The sequence below is a fragment of the Tubulanus polymorphus genome, chromosome 10 (genome assembly GCF_964204645.1).
Source record: "Tubulanus polymorphus chromosome 10, tnTubPoly1.2, whole genome shotgun sequence".
In the NCBI taxonomy this organism is placed as follows: Eukaryota; Metazoa; Nemertea; class Palaeonemertea; order Tubulaniformes; family Tubulanidae; genus Tubulanus; species Tubulanus polymorphus.
Window position 1 is genome coordinate 1,229,924 of NC_134034.1, and position 21,119 is coordinate 1,251,042.

General features: G+C 42.1%; 1 protein-coding gene across 1 annotated transcript; it reads left to right on the forward strand.

The window, feature by feature from the left end:
- Window positions 1–850: 850 nt before the first annotated feature.
- LOC141911836 (E3 ubiquitin-protein ligase UBR3-like) lies at window positions 851–20,602 on the forward strand. Its single transcript, XM_074802901.1, has 33 exons — window positions 851–1,179; window positions 1,750–1,963; window positions 2,612–2,748; window positions 3,313–3,459; window positions 3,713–3,853; window positions 3,949–4,082; window positions 4,744–4,972; window positions 5,481–5,660; window positions 6,273–6,406; window positions 6,487–6,579; window positions 7,183–7,338; window positions 7,445–7,573; window positions 8,027–8,210; window positions 8,945–9,090; window positions 9,451–9,523; window positions 9,661–9,757; window positions 10,214–10,361; window positions 10,739–11,039; window positions 11,631–12,144; window positions 12,257–12,354; window positions 12,430–12,597; window positions 12,984–13,231; window positions 13,582–13,788; window positions 14,017–14,230; window positions 14,491–14,605; window positions 15,008–15,105; window positions 15,862–15,980; window positions 16,643–16,744; window positions 16,851–16,976; window positions 17,255–17,443; window positions 17,621–17,830; window positions 18,298–18,437; window positions 18,850–20,602. The coding sequence occupies exons 1-33, from the start codon at window positions 939–941 to the stop codon at window positions 18,965–18,967; spliced, it is 5,550 nt and encodes a 1,849-aa protein (XP_074659002.1). The 5' UTR covers window positions 851–938; the 3' UTR covers window positions 18,968–20,602.
- Window positions 20,603–21,119: the final 517 nt, after the last annotated feature.

Genomic DNA, 21,119 nt, shown 5'->3' on the forward strand with positions numbered 1-21,119 from the left:
AGGCTTTCTTAGCGTTTTGAATGCTTAATTGGGCCTCAGCAGAAGGCAAGGAGATTGTCGATGGAGTTTCTTTGTTTTTGTATCTCTCGCTGCATAAAGTAAAGATAGCTCTCTTGTACGTATCCTGGTTAGCCCAGCATGGATGTTTCAGTCTGTATTTTTATACATAGTAAAACCTTTTGTGTCAGGTCCCTTTCGTATTCCAATTTTGATTCGGCCGTGCGAATGATATCAACATCTCTGAAAAACCGCTGTTAAATGGATTTATGAGTTTATCATGGACGTTAGAGTCTGAATACCTGTCCTTGTTACCGGTTCTCTTAAACGGTTTTTTGTTTGTGGAACGACGGCTAGGTACTAATGAGACTACCATGGACGGAACAAACAAAATGCACACATAAGACACTGAGATGAACAAACAAATAGTAGCATTAGTATGTAGATGTGACTTGCTAGTTATAAAGATTTTTCTGGTGGTAATGAAAATCATCTGGTCAGTCATTGGAATATCAGTGGAGGAACATTGAAATCGCACCCTGTTTTAGTTTAGATTGTAGGATAGTGTCAACGAGGACAATTCATACTCAGGCCCTACAATATAACCTATATAGAAACTTGAAATAACACTTGAAAACATCCAATTATCATTTTCGCAAGGAAAGACTTTGCAAAATGATTTACTAAAATTGTAGAATGATGGAATTAAGATTGCGTGCGTCCTTTAACGGACTTGAGCTCTGACTGGCCACCGTGTCGTGCTGCCATCTGTACTCGTTTCAGATAAATCTACACTTCGCGTTAGAAATATAGATTTGTGGAGCCGAAATTTTGACTTCCGGCAGTTAAGAAATTGCGTAAATAAAAAGATAAACGACAAATGTGCAATTAACCAGGCCGTAATTATCGAGTTAATCAGCCTGATTAATTTTCAGTAATTAATGATGGCTGGCGGGCAGCACGACCATGCCGCTAATGCGCTAATGAAGCGAGGCAAGCGACCGCTGGCCGTTTACATGAAAGCTCAATGTTTGAGAATCGTCGGAAAAAACAACTGTCAACAGCTTCACGATTTACTGGATCACCTGCTCGACCCTAGAGAACCCTTCGATTACGAGCGTATCGACTGGTGTCGTTGGTTGATTGCAGGGGGCGCCACGTTCGACGATTTTGCTAAAACTGGTGAGTCTCAGTCAAGTCGCTGACACAATTCATGTCCAAAAATTTTTATTGCACCTCTACTACAAGGCATGGGCATGGGTCTGGTTTTTGAGTGGGTTTAAATTAAAACTTACCCAACCCTCCTTAGAAGGATAGAGAAAATAGATTCCCTTCCACAGACGAAAGTCTCGTAGCGTCCTGCTAGGCCTATTTGATTCCATAGTTTGAAATATAAATCATCTAATTTATGGTTTTCTACGGGTGGCGCCACTTACTGGAAGCCAGGAAAAGTTGTAAAAAAGCTACTTTAGTGGGGAAAATTAGTTTAGATTTGTTTAGATTTAGAATATGCGTAGAGTCAAACTGTTTCTATCTGTAAATAGTATTGTTTCTATCTATATATTTGACGTGTGTTAATTGATTGGATTCTTACCAGATCAAGTCAGGAAAAGTAACGCGCATGTTAGGGAATAAATAGTCAGGGTATTTTCTTAGAAATAGTTGAGGAAATTAGTCGGGATTGCTTTCGATCGCTCGTAAAATCTAAACTGTTTCCGTTTATGTTTTACGTTTTATCTGTTTATGATTTAGTGCGTATGTACGATAACGCTGTAACGTGCGGTCTCGTTTGGACGGCTAATTTCGTCGCGTATCGCTGTCGAACGTGCGGCATCTCGCCGTGTATGTCGCTGTGCGCCGAGTGTTTCCAGGCCAGCGATCATCAGGGTCACGATTTCAACATGTTCCGCAGTCAGGCAGGGGGCGCTTGCGACTGCGGCGATGTCAGCGTCATGAACCCAGACGGGTGAGTGTTAATGATTTTAAGCATTTCGGTTGTTTAACCCTTTCAGTGCATCACACCGCAGTGCGGTGTATGAATCGGTGATGGATTTTGCTAGTACACTGCGGTGTATTGATTTAATTAGTTTTTAGTTGTTATCTCTATATAAAGATGGCAGCACCTGTCAAACATAGTGAAATACTAGTAACTAACGATACACTGCACTGCGGTGTAGACGCACTATAGTGGTATTCCCGTTATTCAACACACTAGGGCAGAATTTTCCCAAATTTTCACATTTTTTCCAGCACTATAGGGTAGTCAGCACTGAAAGGGTTAAATAATCTATAGGCTTTGTCTTGATTTTAAATGCTAATTAAAGTAAAATCTTGTGTGAAGAATGTTCTTCAACTACAGACTAGTCTTCTGATTTAAAACAACCCAACTCTGGGGCCAGTTGCACAGTCGTGACTTAAGTCCAAAAGTGGTCTTTTATCTTAAGACTGGTCTTAAGTTGTTAGATTGGCTATAGAACAAAGTTGGTCTTAAGTCTAAGCCATGACTATGGAACTGGGCCCTGGACTGGGGGTAGATGTAGTTCTTACTTCAGCCGACCGTGTTCCCAGTTTTGCAGGATAATCGCTAAACTCAATTGCCAAATTTTTCATTCAGATTTTGTCCTCGCCACGGTCCGAACCGGACTAGTCAGCAGCATTCCGTTCCTCCGGACTTGCTCGTCATCGCGGAAGAAATGATGCCGCGGTTGCTATGGCGATTCATCCAGCATCTACGCGGAAATTCGAAACCCGGTAAGTTCCCTCCGTTATTCTGAAATATTCATGAGTAACACTAAAACTAGGCCGGCAGTTACGACTGTGGATAAGACCTGGCTCTAAATTTAAGCCCTGGTTTAGCTATTTTTGGTCTAGTTATTCTGTTGAGACTTAAGTTTAGACCAAGCTAAGCTTAATTTGATAGAGTGTTCACAAGAAAAACCCAGTTTCACTGTTGAGAGTAAACATTAGACCGGGCTAAGCTAATTTCAGTCCAGTTCCACTGTTAAGAGTAAAGATAAGTCCGGGCTAAGCTAATTTTAGTCCAGTTCCACTGTTAAGAGTAAAGATAAGTCCGGGCTAAGCTAATTTCAGTCCAGTTCCACTATTAAGAGTAAAGATAAGACCGGGCTAAGCTAATTTCAGTCCAGTTCCATTGTTAAGAGTAAAGATAAGTCCGGGCTAAGCTAATTTCGGTCCAGATCCACAGTTAAGAGTAAAGAAAAGTCCGGGCTAAGCTAATTTTGGTGCAGGTCCACAGTTGAGAGTTACGATAAGACCGGTCTAACTGATTGTTGATGATAATGTTTTTGATTACAGAGATGTTGGATACGTTCCTGGTTGCTATGGAAGATGCTGATCAGTATCTGACGTTTCTACACACTCTCAGTGATATGGGCGCCGCTATGCGACATGTTTTCACATCAGCCATGACCAACACGCAAGTTTACAAAAATTTCAACGAAAGTGAGTCATAGCCAAGATGTCTGCCTTCATAAATCCCCCTATGACATCATCAACTCGTCAACTATTGATCTATAAATCACTTCTATAAAAAATGTCTGCCTCCATAAATCCCCCTATTGATCGAATCACTGAAAAAGGAAATATTAATCACTTTTAGGTAATTTGATGATGTCATAGGGGGATTTATTGTGGGGGTTTATTTTTGAGAAATTGTGAAAACTTTATTATGAATGCGTCTGTGTTGTATGAGTAGGTCGTCGAGGGCAGACGTCTACCCACAATGCATCACCTAGTTCGTCAACGGCAGACGTTGATTTCGACGAAGAATTACAGATAAATTACGAGACGGCGATCGAATCGTTGAGGTTTCCTCCGATGCCCGAAGAATTACCCGGTAGATATTTCCCGGTTAAAGATTCCGGTCTAAGATTTAATAATAATCAAAGTTGTAGTTGATTGTTTATTTTTTGATCGGGTCGTTGTTTTTAGAACTGGCGCGACAGCAGAGTAAACTTGTCCACACGAACTTGTTAGAAGAGCTCGTCTTCTGGATGGTAAAATTCGAATTTCCTCAGAAGATCGTCACTCTACTGTTGAGTATCTTACCAGACGACGCCTACAAGGTAAGCAACACCGGGTTGATCCAGGTGTGCACGTTTCTGAGATATCCCTCTGACTGGAGGTGAGGCCAAACGTTTTGTAACAGTGGTAATAACCTGGGCCCAGTTAATTCTGAGTTTAAATCAGTTCATTTTCAAAGTTTTAACCACGGAGTCAAATTCAACTCTGAACTGTGGTACTGGATCTTGTAGTATTAAGTGTATTGTTAAAAGAAAATGTTTAGAAAATTAGAAAGGTTGAAATTTTAAAGATTTTTTTATCCAGATTATGTTATTCGGAATCATGCCTATCTCCGGTGGGTGGCTCCAGGAATATCTTGATCATGGTATTCGGAGTCACCCCTCTCTCTAGTTGGTGGCTCCAGGAATATCTTGATCATGGTATTCGGAGTTATCCATTTCTCCGGTGGGTGGCTCCAGGAATATCTTGATCATGGTATTCGGAGTTATCCATTTCTCCGGTGGGTGGCTCCAGGAATATCTTAATCATGGTATTCGTAGTCATCCCTTTCTCTAGTGGGTGGCTCCAGGAATATCTTAATCATGGTATTCGTAGTCACCCCTCTCTAGTGGGTGGCTCCAGGAATTGTATTTGGAGTCATCCCTTTCTCTAGTGGTTGGCTCCAGATTTGTGTCTAAGATTCGTGATGATTATTTTCTATAGGAAGCGTTCACGCGTACGTTTGTTCAACACTACAGTCGTATATCGATAGCGCTGGTGAATTCCATCGACCGGCAGACGATCTCAAACCGGGTCGTACACATCAGCGTTCAGCTGTTCAGCAACGAATCGATCGCGTCGAAGATCGCCGAACAATATCAGCTCATACACGTGATGATCGCTAGTTTAAATCACATGCTGAAAAATATACTCACCGAGAGTACGTTACAAGGTACGTCAATCCCCCTATGACATCATTATCACTGATGCATGATCCCCCTATGACATCATTATCACTGACGATGCAATACTAACGCGATAACATCGAATGAATTTTGATTCCGATTTATAGAAACTTCTAGATAAGAAAAGATGTCTGCCTCCATAAATCCCCCTATGACATCATCAAATTACCTACTAGTGATTTGATCTATAGACACTTCTAGAAAAGATGTCTGCCTCCATAAATCCTCCTATGACATCATCAAATTGTCTACTAGTGATTTGATCTATAGACACTTGTAGAAAAGATGTCTGCCTTCATAAATCCCCCTATGACATCATCATTAGGGAAACCTCGGTTACAGATACTTCACTACAATAAAGATGGCATACTCCATAAATCCCTCTATGATGTAATCATTTTAGTCTCATTCAGACTTTAGATACTTTACAGAAAATTGTCCGGCTGCGTAAGTCCCCCCTATGACATCATAATCTGATATTGAAATGTTTTCTAGTTGCAGAATGTAATTTACACATGGTAGTTGATTGTAGTAAGGATATACTGAGGGATCACTGTTATTGGCCGGTAGTTAGTGATCTGATTAATCTACTATCACACTCGTCTATAGCTAATCAAATATTCGACGATCTGAAAATGATGCCCATGTGGCTCGAACTGATTTCTTATTTTCAAGGTACGTATTCCGGCCGCATATCCCCCTATGACATCATGCAATTATCTACTAGCGTGATATGATACTTGACACTTCTAGAAAAGATGTCTGCCTCCATATATCACGCTATGACATCATTTAATTATTTACTACACTGTAGTGTGATATTTGACACTTCTAGAAACGATGTCTGCCTCCATAAATCCCCCTATGACATCATCAAATTGTCTACTAAGTGATTTGACCTATAGACACTTCTAGAAAAGATGTCTGCCTCCACAAATTCCCCTATGACATCATCAAATTGTCTACTAGTGATTTGATACTTGACACTTCTAGAAAAGATGTCTGCCTCCATAAATCCCCCTATGACATCATCAAATTGTCTACTAGTGATTTGATACTTGACACTTCTAGAAAAGATGTCTGCCTCCATAAATCCCCCTATGACATCATCAAATTGTCTATTAGTGATTTGATCTCTAGACCCTTCTAAAAAACATGTCTGCCTCCTTAATCACCCTATGACATCATCACATTGTCAACTAGAGTGTAGACCCTTCTAAAAAACATGTCTGCCTCTATAAATCCCCCTATGACATCATCAAAATGAATTGTATCATTGAATTGTAGGAATGAATTTGAACGTACGCGAGTTGTCTCAACACGTAGAATATGAACCGGACACGTATTATGCTGCGTTCTCGGCTGAGTTAGAAATATGTGCGTCGCCGATGTGGTCTCTACTCGTACATCTCAAAAACAAGGTCCGTCTGCTCGAGAATTAGAGAAATCTGGAAAATTTAAAAAAAACTGGAAAATCGGAAGATCGTTTTTTTATTTCTAGGGCGACGAAGAGCGCTGTAAACGTATAATAAAGATGATAGTCTCCGCTCTGCAGCATTGGTTCAACGTTATAGACGTCAATTCGAATACGGTGGTACGTTTCATATCACTGCAGGGTGGCGCCACTGACCTCGAAAACTACGGGATTCAGAAAAATCTTGAAAAAAATTGGGGAGAACTCTCCGGGAATTTGACAATTTTTACCAAAAACCTGGAAAACTCAGGGCCCGGTTTTATAGACTGGTATTGATTTCAACCCGGGTTTCAAGCTAATTCAATTCATTTTCAATTGAGTTAACATACCAGGCCTAGGGAAATAGAATAATGCTATTGACGAACTGTTTCTTTATTATCAATACGTGATTTAATGAAAAATGAATAAATCGTAAAATATTAAGTTAAGAAATTTCTCTGAGGGAATTTTGTGTAATCACATGGAAAAATCCGGGACCAGGGCCCAGTTTCACAAAAAAGGGAACTCAAATTTTTGGTGTAATTGCCATTGGTTACTTCGTGTTTTCAATGACGACAACAGTTCGAACTTAACCGAGGCTTCCAATTTTTTGTGAAACTGGGCCCAGTTACAATCAATCTGGGATGTTTGGCAACTTTCATTTACTCAAGATCTTTACATCTGTAGCTGAACCACGGATATTGCGTATATTCTCGACGTTTCATTTTCTCTCCGTATTTTCAGCCGAATAGTCGTCAGATATCGTTTCATTTACCGCTGCATCGTTATCTGGCGGCGTTTCTCAGTCAGGCCGTCTGCGTGCTCGACATCCCGTTATCGGACGTGCTGCCATCTAGTGACCAATTGAAACAACTACTCATTCATCCTTTACAAATACAGGTAGCGAACGAAAACAAACTTTTGATTCGCTTCGTTTTTAAAAGCTGACTATGAAATTTAAAGAAATTTAAATTCTTTTTCACGTGTTTCTTTTTCCTGCCTACAGGTGGCGTTTTACGAGATATTCTGCGGTCTATGGGTGCGAAACGGGTTACAAATCAAAGGACAAGCGATGACCTACATACAGTGTCATTTCTGTAACAGTCTCGTAGACGCCGACATCTTCCTCTTACAGGTACGATCCCCCTATGACATCATCAAATTGTTCACTTGTGATTCGATCTATAGACACTTGTAGAAATGATGTCTGCCTCCACAAATCCACCTATGACATCATCAAAGTCTAATTACTGGTGATTTGATTTATAGACACATCCAGGAAATATGGCTTTCACAAAACTCCCCCTGTGTCATCATCCAAATACCTACTGGTGATATAGACCCTTCTAGAAAAGGTGTCTGCCTCCATAAATCCACCTATGACATCATCAAATCACTTACGGGTGATATAGACCCTTCTGGAAAAGGTATCTGCCTCCATAAATCCACCTATGATATCATCAAAGTCTAATTACTTACTATTGATTTGATTTATTTCTAAGAAAAGATGTCAGCCTTCATATAATCCCCCTATGACATCACTTTATCATCTGCTGCTGGTGTATTACAGGTGTGTTTTTATTTATAGGTTTGCGCTGCGTATTTAGATCCCGAGTTCGTTTTGAAATCAATATTTGAAAGATTCCACGTATTTGATTGGGTAACGTTGAGTCCGATTCCCACGTTGTCGCCACGGTTACAGCACGAGGATGCATTGTTGGAAGGCTGTCTGACATTCCTCGCCACACTGCTCGGTTTCCGTAATCATTGGGGTACGTCTCTTAAAAACTGGAACTAGGTCTAGAACCCACAATTGTGGAACTGGGCCAAGAACCCACAACTGTGGAACTGGGCCAAGAACCCACAACTGTGGAACTAGGTCTAGAACCCACAACTGTGGAACTGGGCCAAGAACCCACAACTGTGGAACTAGGTCTAGAACCCACAACTGTGGATCTGGGTCTAAAACCCACAACTGTGGAACTGGGTCTAGAACCCACAATTGTGGAACTGGGCCAAGAACCCACAACTGTGGAACTGGGCCAAGAACCCACAACTGTGGAACTAGGTCTAGAACCCACAACTGTGGAACTGGGCCAAGAACCCACAACTGTGGAACTAGGTCTAGAACCCACAACTGTGGAACTGGGTCTAGAACCCACAACTGTGGAACTGGGTCTAAAACCCACAACTGTGGAACTGGGCCCAGAACCCACAACTGTGGAACTGGGTCTAGAACCCACAACTGTGGAACTGGGCCCAGAACCTACAACTGTGGGATGAAATTTTCAACAACTGTGGAACTGGGTTTATTATTTACAACTGTTTAAACTTTGATTCCAAATTTATAACTGTGAAATTGTGTGTAGAACCCACAACTGCGGAACTGGGTTCCTAATTGACAACTGGGAAATGTGGTCCTGTAGTACACACAACTGTGGAACTGGGACTGTAATTCGTAAGGTTCTTCTGTTTCATATATGTTTGCTGTGTTAATTGTAAACAGGTATTGGGGAAGAAGAATTAACACGTATCGAAATGGTTACTCTGTTATGCGTTAGTGATCGCACGCATTCACAATTGATGGATCTGATGCCAGAGAAATGCGGCTTGAGCGGACAAACGAAACAGTTTGAACCCATTCTCAGACAGGTACGTCTATCGGTGACACCTAGTGTTGCTCTTTTCAACTACTAGTTACGCACAGCCATCTATTGTCATTCGAATCAACTAATTCAACATCCTCATACAAATACATCTACGAATATTTATTACAATCCAACCATTTCCATGGTATATGGAGGAAAAACAGTATTTACAATTAATTACATAAACAGCAATAAAAGCCTTTAAACCTCAATAAACTGGGCTCACACTTATATGCGTAAAAAACTATTAACTAGTCACCAAGTGTCCTTCTAATCAACTAGTCACAAAGAGCCACCTAGTGTCACAAACATCAACTATTTCTTTGGCGATGTGGATATCGAATTATTGTATTTGCCGTTACAGATTGGTGACTATAAGGCTCCTAATTTCGAGGCTGGTGGTGGTACTATGCAACAGGGCATGTATGTGCCTAAAGGTAAATAACCAATCTACGTCTGCTCATGAAATACATTACATGTATTATCGATTTTCCTTTGAAATTTTCAACGAGAAACATTTTTAACTGATTAACTGCTGTTTATTTGAAAAGTTTACGCCCGTTGTTATTTGTAGAATTAGTTTGGAATGAAGATTTCGACCCGATGTATGTTTCTTTGAGAGCCGTTCATCGCAGGGACTTTCAGAGCGCCATGGATCGATATACTACGGCGTAAGAATCCGGCACACTGGCGACACCTGGTGGATCCTCACTTACCTCAAGTGGAATCTTCTATTGCCGCAGTAGTTGATATCCTACTGCGCGCTAGCGACACCTGGTGGATCCTCACTTGCCACAAGTGGAATCCTCTATTGCCGCAGTAGTTGATGTCCTACTGCACGCTAGCGACACCTGGTGGATCCTCACTTGCCACAAGTGGAATCCTCTATTGCCGCAGTAGTTGATGTCCTACTGCACGCAAGCGACACCTGGTGGATCCTCACTTGCCACAAGTGGAATCCTCTATTGCCGCAGTAGTTGATGTCCTACTGCACACTAGCGACACCTGGTAGATCCTCACTTGCCATAAGTAGAATCCTCTATTGAAGCAGTAGCATCATCCGAAACCCCATATCAAACCCTGGTTTTTAACTTTTAACTATTTCGTAATCATTTTATTTTCGATAGAATGCGTCAGTCTGGTAAATACAGCGGTAAAGGAAGTCCGTGGCCGCCGTTCCGTCTGCCGAGGAAACCCCCAGCGGCTCTCGCCGGATTGAACAACATTCTCAACAGTAGAAACCTTCACAGCGTCTTATTCACAATTCTCTACAAGGTAAAACAGAGGAGGGTGGCGCCGTCTACCTGGCGAAATCAGGGAAAATTCAGAGAATAGTCGCGGAAATTAGTTTAGATTGCTCGATTGAAAATAATCAAACAGTAAACGTCGATGTGTTACGTATTTGACTGTGTTAATTGATCGGATTCTTAGCGGATCAGGAAAAACTGACATGTCGGGGAATAATCAGGGGGAAATCAAAACGGCAAACGAAAATGGCCACCCTGATTGTATCCTCGAAATTGAGATATCTTGATATCCTCAAAACATAGATACCGACGAAAATCAGATACCCTCGACAAAATTCTGATAACCTCAAAATATAGATCTCCTCGATGTTCATTGCTGTAAGTTTGTTGATGTTGTTTTTGTAGGCATTGACTCAATCGCATATACCAGAGGGTGTTCTGTATTTGGCGATTTATTTGCTGGAAATAGCGGTGAAGAACGCGCCCCCTACCGCGAATGACGGAACTACTACGCCGTCGTCGTTATCAACGGACGTAAAAGATAGAGTTTTGAGCGATTGGTTCCCGAGCGATTCGATTATTCGTAATATCGGACACACGATCGAGAGCGTGTCGACGCTGGTGATGAAAACAGGGCTGACGGATTCACAACAGCAGACGGATTTACAGCAGGCGCCATCTACGCAGAATGAATTCACTCAAACAGGTTGGTTGAAATATTGATCATATAATATCTTTTGTGTAGGGGAGAGGAAGAGAGTGGGATTTGCAGGGACAGAGAGAGAGAGAGAGGGAGAGAGGGAGAGAGGGAGAGATGGAGATGGAGATGGAGAGAGAGAGACAGAGAGAGGGAGAGAGGGAAGAGAGAGGGAGAGGGAGAGGGAGAGAGAAGGTAGAGGGAGGGAGAGGGAGGGAGGGAGGGAGAGAGGGAGAGGGAGAGGGAGGGAAGGTAGAGAGAGAAGGTAGAGGGAGAGAGGGAAATGAAGAGGGAGAGAGGGAAGAGAGAGGGAGAGGGAGAGGGAGAGGGAGAGGGAGAGGGAGGGAGGGAGGGAGGGAGAGGGAGAGAGAGAAGGTAGAGGGAGAGAGGGAAACGAAGAGGGAGAGGGAGATAGGGAGGGATGGACTTCGGTTTTAAAACTACACGTAGTAGTTCGACATTTCTAATGTTTTTACCCAAATATTTACCAACAACTTTAGGAACTTGGTCGTAATGCTTCTTGAGGAATTTAGATTCATTCGAAATGTAGAAAATTTTGCTTGATCGTTGTTCTAATTCACGTTAATAATAAAATTTCAGATTCGGCGTCTGCCTCGACTTCGACAGCGGTCACCGCCGCGATGGGAGCAACGGGCGCGATAGTTCTTCCGACTCTTCCTCAAGACGGGCCTCACTCGACCGCGTTATTCGTTGGAATACCGACTCCCCTTTCCGATTACAACGCCCTATCAATCATACAACAAGTCATCGACAACGCCGACGATGAGCAGACGGATTTCGAACCGTCGCGCGCGGCGATGCGTCGTCTGCTCGCGCGTAGTTTCAACAATCGTCAAGTTCGAATCGACGAGAGTATTCTATCGCTGCTCGTGAAGCTGCACGCGAAACTTTCGGACCGTGGCAGCGCGTACGCGGTCGACCGCGGCCGTCTGCCGTCGTCGTCTCGCGTCGGTGACGGTGAATTCTTCATCGGGAATCTGTTGGATTCGATCGTGCAGACGGACAACCGGTTGGCTGAACAGGTCGACGCGATTTGTAAGAGTTTGATGCCGACCGGCGGTGAGTCCCCGAAGATGGAGGATCAAGAGGAAAGGTAAAGCGGGTTTCATGGTTCTTTGAAGTTTTTGCCAGATATAAAACCTTGAAAAATGAAACCGCGCCGGTGAAAAATCTCCCTTAAGCCTGAAAGCGATTCATTTTTTCAGACGTCGTAAAGCGCGGGAAAGACAACGTAAATTAATGGCTGAAATGGCGTCGAAACAGAAAGCATTCTTGGCCGCTGCCATGGAAACAGAAGGACCAGGTAACAGACGTGACAGACGGGCGGTCAGCATCGTTCAATTCTTGAGTCGTTATTCGTTACACTTGTTATTTATAGATGGCGTCAGCGGTGACATGGATGCGATGGATGCGGACTCACAACTGGAACCGGACTCATCCCTGGCTCGTTTTGAGAATACGTACGATTGCGTCATCTGTAGCCAGACGACACCGAGTACGGAAGAGCGCCCTCTAGGACTTGTTACTCTCGCGCAGTCAACTAGCGGTCAGTTATCTAATCATGGCTCCTCTCTTAAATCCCCCTATGACATCATAAAATTGTCTACTAGTGATTTGATCTATATAGACACTTATAGAAAAGATGCCTGCCTCCATAAATCACCCTATGACATCTTCAAATTGTCTACTAGTGATTTGATCTATATAGACACTTTTAGAAAAGATGTCTGCCTCCATAAATCCCCCTATGACATCACATTTTGTACTAGTGATTTAATCTATAGACAGTTCAAGAAAAAATGTCTGCTTCTGTGAATCACCCTATGACATCATCAAATTGTCTAGTGGTGATTTGATCTTTCCAAAAAAGATGTCTACCTCCATAAATCTCCCTATGACATCATCAAATTACGTTTTTGTATATTTGAATAGTTTTGGGACACAGACGACAGACGCCCGACGCTCAAGTGCTTCCCGTCAACGACAAGATGACGACGTCGTTTTACAGCGCCACCTGTCGCGCGATTAACGACAACTGGCGTAAGATGTTGAAGTCGTATTTCGAGGAGCGCTTCGCGTTGTTATCGGTGAATATGGGCTGGGAGGGCGGAGTGAGCGTTCAAACCTGCGGACATTATATACATTTAGACTGTTATCGCAGCTATATGCAATCGTTAGTGGTAAGTGTCTGATGCTGGTCGCTTCAGTTTAACCAATAGATAGTTGACAAAGAGACAATTGAAAGTCCATTGTTACTATGGTATTTATCCGCCAGTTATCTTTAACAAACTTTTCAGAAACTGCAGCCCCTGTTGTGTGCGGCAAATTGACCTATTTTGAATTTTCGCATAAATCTTAGCAAAATTAGCACCTAATTTGTATAATTTATTCAATATTGCATATATTATGCGAATCGGGTCCATTTTTAGCATACTCGAATTTCTTAATACTTTGCGTCTGCTTAAATTGACATGTACATGTAATATGTCTCTACATGCGCATGTAACTGTTCGACGATGTTGTTTTTTAGTCGGATGAACATTTGCTGCACATGAATCAAATGTTAGCCGTCGATAAAGGTGAATATCGCTGCCCGGTGTGCCGTAAACTAGCCAACACTATCATACCGGTCGCCCCGGATACGAGACACTGCGCGATGTCGAAACAGATTCCAACCGACTCGACGGCTCTCGTCCGCGAACTAGCGCAATTATTGGATAAACGACCTTTCACACCGGTAAATACAACATGTCTGCTTCCATAAATCCCCCTATGACATCATCAACTTGTCTACTATTGATTTTTCTACAGACACTTTTATAAGAAAAGATGTCTGCCTCCATAAATCCCCCTATGACATCATCAAATTGTCTACTATTGATTTGATTTGTAGATACTTCTAGAAAAGATGTCTGCCTCCATAAATCCCCCTTTGATGTTGATTTGTTGAAATGCTGAATTTCAGGGTCACAACAGTTTAACGGCTGCGATGGGTAAAGCTATGGAAGACATAAACAACGCCACCTATCAAAAGTATAAGAACTACAGCACGACGAATCTTCCGGAAGGCGTTCAGTTGTTCGTTCATTCGGTCGCTCGTAGTAACCTTGAGTTAGAACTGTTAAACTGCGGAGGTCGACTCGGTTTACAACAAGAGCAGACGCATCGATCAGCTCTAGGTATGTATTACATCATGGCTGCCTCGAGCCTTAATCACCCTATGACATCATCAACATTGTTCTTTAGACGCTTCCAGAAACATGTCTGTTTCCATAAATCCCCCTATGACATCATCAAATGTTACATCATCATTTCTAGTAATCATTACTAGTAATTTGATCTAAAGACCCTATTAGACAAGATATCTAAGACCCTATTAGACAAGATATCTTCCTCCATAAATCCCCCTATGACATCACAATTCATTGATTCATTTCAGTGCCGCTGATACAGGTTTTGAGTATGCACAGTAAAATACTGACCACTAAACCTCACAGCGATCTGTGGGCTCAAATCACTGGTGTTTGTTGTCACGTAGAGGAACAAACTTCAAGGTAAACCTCATCGAAAACTTTTAAACATCAGTGTCTTAAGCCGGGCGTAGGTCGACCTTGCGACGCGACGCGATCGTCAAGTCGGGGCGTAAGTCGGTTGCGACGTGATTGTCAGCGACTGTGTGCGACTAGTTGCTGCCAGTTGCAAGAGCGCGTAGATCGGTTGCGATGGTCGCGTCGCGTCGCAGAAAGTAGAACATGTGCGACTCATTGCGACTGGCGTCGCTGGCAGTTGCAAGGTAGGTCGGTTGGTCGTTGCGACGCGATCGTCGCTGGCGGTCGCAGTGAATCGCGTCGCAGTGAGTCGCAAGCCGTCGCAAGGCCGACCTACGCCCGGCTTTAGTTTTATAAATATTCCATCAGACATAAGCATGTTGAACGTTTCGTGGTATTTTTTTTCAGCGTACAAGTTTATCAAAAAGAGGTGCCGTTACTGTTGAAAGATGTGACGGCTTTACTGGTTCAATTACACCTAGCCCTTCCACCACTTGTTGAAAAAGGTTTGTGTCTAATGTCTATTTCAACCTGACTTGAGAGCATTCCTGGTGGCCTAGCTCGCTCATTTTTGGTAGTACATACCTGATAAAGGTCTTAATAGGACCAGAAAGGACAGGCAGTCGAACTTAAACATCATTTTATAATCCATTTGAAACTGTATTGAAGGATATCCAAAAAGTCTTCACTGAAAGGGGTTAAATGAAGAGAAGTGACTCCATGATTTGAAAGTTTAACAATATGTTTCCATGCCTACGTATCAAACTTCAGTTGGTAGGCATGGAGACATATTGTTAAACTTTCAAATCATGGAGTCTCTTTTCTCTCATGAACCCTTCTCAATGAAGATGATTTGGATATCCTTCAATACAGTTTTAAATGGATTAAAAAATGATGATTTAGGTCGACTGCCAATGCATTCTGGTCCTAATACGACTTTCATCAGGTATGTACTATCAAAAACGAGCGAGCTAGGCCACCAGGAATGCTCTCAAGTCAGGTTGAAATAGACATTAGGTTTTACTCGATTCCAGAATTATCTAGTGGCGCCATTGTTACGATCAGAATACGCCCGATCCCTTCCTGTAAAGCATAATTTGTAAACCTGAAGCGGCCAGTAGAGATTGGTCTCCACTGATTCCGGAATTCGGGAATTCTCTTCCGACGTGTTCGTTTCAACCAGAATATTCTCTCTACCGGAATAGCATGATCAGTAAGCCTGATAGAAGCAGCTTGAAATCGAACGGTTTTATATTTTGTAGAATATTTCCAGTGTATCGTGAAGGTTCTTTATAATGTGTTATACGTTAAAGCATTAGCTGTGATGAGTTGTAAATTCACCGAGGAAGAGCGCGACGCCTGGAGACGCAAAGTGCAACAGGTCTGTCGTAAAACAATACATTTCACTTCCCCAGAACTCGTAAACATTCCACTTCCCCTGAGCTCGTAAACATTCCACTTCCCCAGAGCTTGTAAACATTCCGCTTTCCCCAGAACTCGTAAACATTCCACTTCCCCAGAGCTTGTAAACATTCCGCTTTCCCTAGAACTCGTAAACATTCCACTTCCCCAGAGCTTGTAAACATTCTGCCTTCCCCAGAGCTTGTAAACATTCCGCCTTCCCCAGAACTCGTAAACATTCCGCCTTCCCCAGAACTCGTAAACATTCCACTTCCCCAGAACTTGAAAACATTCCACTTCCCCAGAACTCGTAAACATTCCACTTCCCCAGAGCTTGAAAACATTCCACTTCCCCAGAACTCGTAAACATTCCACTACCTTAAAACTCGTAAACATTCCGCCTTCCCCAGAACTCGTAAACATTCCACTTCCCCAGAGCTTGTAAACATTCCACTTCCCCAGAACTGCCCCATGTTTTATGAATGAAGAGCAGCGACATCTAGCGGATATCTGGCAAACTTATGAATATTGGAAGAACAGATTATTACACCCAAAATGCTTGGATGATTGGTTAAATGACATGGATGTAAATATACGCTCCAAAAGGATTTCTTATTAAAAGACTTACTTTGTTTTGCGCAGGTGTCGACGCAGACTCTTGAGGGATTGTTGAATCTGGTTATCGGACAATTCGTTCTAAGTCAACTTTATTCCGATGTAGAAATGAATCAAGATACGCCAGCGGTAAGTGAATTTCACCGCTCGCCGAACGAATCGTCGAAATTAAGCGGCGGATTGTGCCGTACCTCAGATTTCTCGAACACGTACGTGAGATAATTTCTTATTTCAGATATGTCAGACAGTGTGGTCTCCTCACAGCGTCGAGTCCTCGGTTCAGGATTATTGTTTGCCGTTCGTACGGATTGCTAGTTTATTGATGCACCACGTTTACGACGAGGCCCTTCCCGACATACAGGTTCGCTATTACAAACCTAGCTGCCTTGTGGCTATATTGGAAATTGTACAAATCTGTGAATTTTTATCGTTGCCGTGTGGATATATTTGAAATGATGAAATTATTTCAATGATTATCGCACTTGTGGCTTTATTCGAAATCATAAAAAATATGTTATCGCTGCCTTGCGGCTATATTTAAAATCATACCTGTTATTGTTGCCTTGCTTCGAAATTACAATTATCGGCGTACATTTCAACGCATGAAGAATCATTTTGCAAAAACATTTTTTTGTTCAGAATTCGGATTGTGAATTTGCATTGTTGTGTAACTATCTGGGTTTGGGCACGACGACGCCTGGCAGCGATCCGCGCCAATTTCAGAGCGCCGCGGCCATCACGTGGTTTACCGATAAACCCCGCTCGCTGATTCGCACCTGGTGCATCGAATTTACAAACTTTGTCGCTAAGAATGAAATGGTGGCAAGGGTAAGTAGCAGTCCGATTCAGGTTGGCCTCTGACCTGGAAAATCTGGCCGAAACGTCAACCCTCAAATACAATCTTTCTGAATTTTTCAATGTTGGCTTCGTAATTGTGGGATTTCTCTCGTCAACTACCGAGATGATGTCATGTTCACGTGTTTTCGTCGTTTCTGTTTTCGGTAGAATTTGTTACTGGTGAATCCGGTGTTTTACCCGCCGAGGTTGTACGCGCTGCCGAACGAGTACGACGCGATATTCCAGTACTACAGACGTAAAACGTGTTCGACCTGTCTCCAACAGCCGAAAGAACCGGCGCTGTGTCTCGTCTGCGGTCAGCTGCTGTGTTTCAAGGAGTCGTGCTGTAAATCGCAGGGAATGTACGAATGCGTTCAGGTGAGATTGAAATCGATACGACTCGCTCTAATGCCGGATCTTGGCAACAAGAATTTCCTCATCCTCCCCCGGCAGGGATTCGAACCTGATGGCATCGAGATTGCCACGGCACGAAACCCTGCCATAATTGACCGTGCGCGCAGATACATGCGCAGTTCAGATGATGTGATTTTTAGCCAATCAGAAATCCCGTTTTATTTTAGCCCGGGTTTTCCCATTTATAGTTCTTCCTTGAAATTTGCCTCAACGATTATACAGCGAGCAATCTGATTGGTGCCGCCAGTTTTCGTTTGGAAAGCTGCGCATGTACCTGCGCACCCGGTCTACTGATGCAGGGGTTCGTGCCGTGGCTGAGTGTAGCGATGCCATCAGGTTCGAGTCCCTGCAGAGGGAGGATGGAATTTCCGTAGCTATCAATGAATTTCAGAAATATCGAGTAAATAATTTATCTTTTCGCGTCGTTTTAGCATTCGATAAATTGCGGAGCCGGAACGGGATTATATCTCGTCGTCAACTCGTCGGTGGTTGTTCTGATTCGCGGAGACCGCGCGACCTTGTGGGGATCGGTTTATCTCGATGAATACGGAGAAGAGGATAAAGATTTAAAGTGAGCTGATTTAATCGAAGGCCGTCCCTTTCTCTGAGAATATCAAATTTTTGGTATTTTAAGATATCCCTAGCTCTAGTGGGTGGTTCAAATACTGTAAACATCGGTGGCATTCCGATTGGAGATATCTCTTTGTTTAGTGGGTGGCTCCAAGAATATCCATATCACAATATTAGGAGTCATCCCATTCTCTAGTGAGTGGCTCTTAGAATGTACAAATCATTACCTTCAAGACATATTTCCCAAGTGGGTGGCTCCAAGAATATCCAAATTATGGTATTTAGGAGTCATCTCGGCATCATGAAAACTCTGTTTAGCTGGTTACATTGCTACGTTACTTATTGTCTAAAATTCATGATAATTTCGCTGTCAATTACTATCGCGATGATTTCTCTATTTTTTTGCGTTGTAGGCGCGGTAAGCCGCTGTATCTTAGCGACGATCGGTACAAACTGTTACAGCAACAATGGATCAACCATTCGTTCGATCACACGTGCAAAAAGTGGATCTGGCATCAGGATCGATTGTAGCCACCAGATGGCGGTTCGAATTAAAGACACAAAGTCATGCTTAAGTCGTCCTAGTTGAGATGATGATTACTATGTTGACAATTGACCTGAATGCTCAGACTAACACTTGCGTAAATCGGATTGGAAATATGTAGGCTCATAAAATAGAGACGACTTCGGTAGATGTGACAGTTTATCGGAAGATGTTCGTTTGTAAAAGACACTCTTAAAAAAACACTAAAAAGAACAGAATTCTGCTCCGTTGTCGAGCTGTGTGTAATTTATAAATCATGTTTTGTTTATGAAAATTTGTGATACGCCTCCCAGATATAAGTAGACCATTCATAAAATATTTACGAGTGACAGGTGATTGGGGAAGGGGGGTTAAAGTGTCTATTACTTGGATTGGCATTACGAGTGGGGGGGGGGGTAGGCTTGGGATAATGTTTATGACCATTAGGAATCATTTCGTCAAGTCAGGGAATGTGAAATCCGAGTGCTAGTGCATTCTAGTAAATCTCAAAGTTCTGGTTTTTCCACCATTGCTTTTGTGATATCTTGTCGTTCTGGATCCTCAAATGTTGCGTTAATGTTATCTCAATTGTTCTGGATCTGCAACCATTGATTTCGGATCTGTCACCATTGAATCAATGAGATATCTTATAGAATCAATGTTGGCCGTACCGAAATCAATGGTTTTGCGATGTCTATTCTATTTTAAAGTACTGGTTCTGCAACGATTGCTTTCGAGATATCTTGCAATATAGGATACTCAACTGTTGCCTTTAGGAGATATTTCAATGTTCTGGATCTGTGACCATTGATTCTGGATCTGTTAACATTGATTCAATGAGAAATCATATAGAATCAATGTTAACGAAACCCGAATCAATGGTAATTTTTTGTAAGGTCCACAAAAAATGCGTAAATAGAGGATGAGGGATTAAAGTTAGCAATTTCACGTCCCTAGTCAGTATTTTATGAATGGTCATATAAGGCATGCGGGCTCAGGTATAGTCATTTAGAAGGCTGTTTATATTTGAAAAATATGAATTTATCATTTGTTGTTAATTAATTAAATTTGCGAGTTTTATTTAGTATCATGTTTAACGATATTAGTCGAAATCTGCATGTTTTCGATTTTTTTAAAGTCGTCAATTGTTTCGCTTGTATGCGTACTGCAGGGGTCCGAGATGGCTCATCCTGTGTACGATTCATTCAAAATGAGCGTTAAGCCTGTGTCTTATAATCCATTGACTTCGTCGACTGCTGTAAATATTTCCACACGAGTTGAGAATCTGGGAACTTGAAGGTTTTTTTCTGAAAAATCTGTATGATTCACCTAAAAGCCAAAATGATAAGGACTGTATCTGCAAATAACTAGATTCCGTCTAATTTCAAATGTTTCGACCCCTTAAGTTCAATTGTAACTACAATTTAAGGAACTGGGTCCTGGACGCTCACGATCGTCTCCAGATCTCTCCAAGTGTTTAGTTACTGGCTGTTAGTTTCCCTCTCACTAATTTCCCCGATGTGGTTGTGTAACCTCCTTAACTAAATGATTTACGATTCTGTGATGAATGATTATTATCTGACTATAATTTATTGTGCAAAGAACGTGAGACAGATATCTGCTATATAAAATATATGTGTTTAAAGCTGAAAATATATATGACTGAATTTATTTTGTTCTGTCGGTTTCGGTTTTGGAAGATCTGGATACAAATGGTTTAATGTCCATTTCATTTTGACTTGAGAGCACATCGGTTGACCTTGACCAGTCGTTCGTTCGTTCGTTCGCGCTTCTGTCAAATTTATCTTCAAATTGCAACTAGTCCTGCAGTTTTAATCAGATCAATTCCAAATTTGGTATGAATATTCTATGGACCAATACCTACAAAGTTCAGAGCCCTTTTTGGATTTGGCCTCAAGGGAACACGACAACGAAATTTACTTAAAAAATCTAAACTTATAGATTAATTTAAAAAACAACAACTTATAAATAACTGAATATTCACTTTATCGAAATGATGGCTAGTTGTTTTAACGATCTGAGTTGTCATTGGCAGACGTGAACTGTGATGAATCCGATACGATTATCATCATACTATAATTTCTTGTTCAAAGTTTCGAATCTATTTCATTTCCCTTGAAGCTGAGCCATGGACCGGAC